Source organism: Mya arenaria, chromosome 10, assembly GCF_026914265.1.
Source record: "Mya arenaria isolate MELC-2E11 chromosome 10, ASM2691426v1".
Classification (NCBI taxonomy): domain Eukaryota; kingdom Metazoa; phylum Mollusca; class Bivalvia; order Myida; family Myidae; genus Mya; species Mya arenaria.
The window spans coordinates 28,645,371-28,648,281 of NC_069131.1; the positions used below are offsets into that span (position 1 = coordinate 28,645,371).

Here is a 2,911-nt window from a genome sequence, read left to right on the forward strand (position 1 = left end):
AGACGCAATTAATACTGCTATTTACATTGGTTCTCAGATATTTTGAATACTTGTGGACGAGGGTCTGCCAAAATGACGGTCATATATTGCATAATATAGTTACACGCGAACGCATAAATATGAAGGACTACCAAACAGTGATATAATTAACGGAGCTCCCATAGACTTACATATGATGTCGTCGGAGAATTAAGTCTTGAAATTATCCAAATAATAACATTGATATTGCAGACAGAAACATGAATAAAATATATGTAAGCATTTCACAAATGACAGGTTCCAAAACTCAACGCAACTTTCTTTGTTAAAGTAATGTTATTTTAATATTTCAACAAATAAATTGCGTTGATTAGTTGTATGCGTACCTTGTAGACGACAATCGTGAACGATTCAATTTTGTGATGAATACGAAGCAATCACTTAAGGGTCACTTCACTGGTCACTTGTGGATACTTTGAGTGAATGGTAACAAATTCAAAGCGAATTTTTGTAGTGGGATACAATACGGGCTTAAATCATCTGTATAAACGGAATGACAATGGGAGGACATCGTTATGATTCCTTATCATAGTCGTACTTTATTTCCAGTACGTTTTCGGTTCATTTCACACACACATATAAAGCAAACAGACGAAAACATTCATTGGTAGTTTTAACTTAAAGAGTCGGTCTGCAATATTTAAAGATGTGTTGCCTAGTTAATCTTTGCTTGGCCCTTGCCTTCCTGTATTTAAAATACTATATTGACAGCATAAAAACACGATGATGTTAGACGTTCTTGTATTTAAATGGAGGCAACCATGTTCGATACTATATCAAAATACTAAATAATGCATTTATGGAAAATATTAAATACTGATCAGAAAATTGTAACCGCATATTAAATAGCTAATAACGCACAAATATTAAATAACTGGTGGGTTCTAAAAGTTTTACAGTGATAAACTATCGTCTCATAAGGTAGAATACCTTGTTTTCTGCACCTTTCTTTCAAATTAAACACAGTATCCTTTACAAGAACCATTGTTTTCGATACTTATTCAACATTTTCGGTAAATTAAAACAATTGTATCATATATGGTACATCTTATTTCGGAGAACGAGTTCAATTTTATTATTATTTTGATCGCCATCTCATGTAGGGTACACAATGGTGAAAGCGGAAAAATTAAAGACATTTTAAATTTATTTTTATTCTTTGTACTGACAATGAAAATAACTTCAATCTTGTCCAGGAGACTGAACATAAAATATATATCTATGGTAGAGTCTCAAATCAAATTGCTCTAAAATGTTTGGAATATCTGTTAGTTGAAATAAGATAACAAAACTAAAGCTCACATTGGCTGTACAATATGTAACAGTAATCTGTTCTGTTATTGTTAGCAAACAATTACAAAACTGCACTTTTATAATGACTCCATCTTGTCTCCAAAGGTTTCGTTCTAGATGAATGTACTTCACGTCGGTGTGACCTAAATGACGACGATGAAATAAGTGATGATGACGTCATGGAGTGTCTAGAAGCAGATTTCCCTCGAAACGTGTTGTGAAGTGGTCGGTGTACGCAACGCTGTCTATCCGAGTGCCTACATATGCATATTACGTCTTTGAATGTCTTCCTAAATTTGCTACTAAAGTACGAATACAAGAAAAAGTTAACGGAAGCATTGATTTGTACTAAAAGGTTACAAACATTACCCGCAATTTTGACCATGTCACCTTGATATGGTAAGTTATTAGCTTGAACGTAAGACCAGTAAATTAGTAAAATAGCTTGAGGAGCTTGACAGACAAGAAAAATAAGCACCACGGAAATGAGCATAAGCGTGACCCTCTGTTGTTCTTTATTCGCTTTATTAGCCTCTCCGGTAATTCTTGTCTGTGACAGAAGCTGACGTTTTCGGTTAGCCTGCCAGACAGATTTTATCAGAAGGCTATTAAACATAGCCAGCAGAACCAGAGGCGCGAAAGTGAATATCGCAACAAACCACCAGTAATAGCCAATATGATAGCTGTATGTTTCAGCAAACTCCGTGGATTCGCATTGATAGTGTGCGGAACCGTTTCCAGCGATTTGAACAATTTTTGTTTCAAAGAACTCCGGTAATGTGTTCCCTGCACTAAAAACGAACGTTACTAAAATTGCAACTTTGGCCTTGCTGACTGTACACCACGCTTTGCCGCGAATTGGTAATCGAACGGCGATGAAACGCTCTAGGGTAAAACAAACCGTAAGCCATACGGCGGTGTTACTGAAAAGATCAGAGAGTACTTTGGCATTAGGTATGTACATGAAAGCCTCTTTTGAAAGATCAGTGTTTGAACAGTGTAAGAATGCCAGTGTCAAACAAAACAAAAGGTACAGGGAATCGCACATTGCAAGCGACATAAGATACACGTTTGTTGACGTCCTCATCTTCGGGTTGATTAGCACGATGATATTGAATATGTTGCCAATAATTCCACTCGTGACAACTATAGGCACTAGATATGACTGGACAATAAGTCTAGTTATATACAAGCTGAAGGAAACAGATTGCTGTATTCCCAATGTGTAATTTTCCCTATGGCTAAGATTATGGTCACTGTAGTCTAATATTTCAGCTGCAATTACTGACATTGGTCTATGCACAGACATTAACACATTTGAACAATTATCATCCATTTTGTATCTTGGAGTGTTCTTCTTTCACAACAAGCAAGTGGAAATCCTTTTTTCAGCGTGAATATATTCTCCTACATGTACTCCAGAGTGGTTATTACTCCAATAAAAGTATCCCCCTTCGGTAAATGCTAGATATGATTAGGACCTATTGTACTATAAGTAAGCAAGAACTTTTTGTTTTATTTATCTCCTAAATCATCTGTATTTGGTTACTTCCAAAGATGTTTCGGACAGTTATATTTG

The 2,911-nt window shown here is 35.7% G+C and overlaps 1 protein-coding gene across 1 annotated transcript; it reads right to left on the reverse strand.

Moving 5' to 3' along the window:
• Positions 1-1,393: 1,393 nt before the first annotated feature.
• On the reverse strand, positions 1,394-2,668 carry LOC128204551 (FMRFamide receptor-like). The gene has a single exon (XM_052905960.1). It carries the CDS (start codon positions 2,666-2,668, stop codon positions 1,394-1,396), a length of 1,275 nt encoding a protein of 424 aa, XP_052761920.1.
• Between the last annotated feature and the right edge of the window lie 243 nt (positions 2,669-2,911).

Bases quoted from the DNA above. Each gene is read 5' to 3' on its own strand.
- LOC128204551 (XM_052905960.1), bottom strand. From the start codon at position 2,668: ATGGATGATAATTGTTCAAATGTGTTAATGTCTGTGCATAGACCAATG.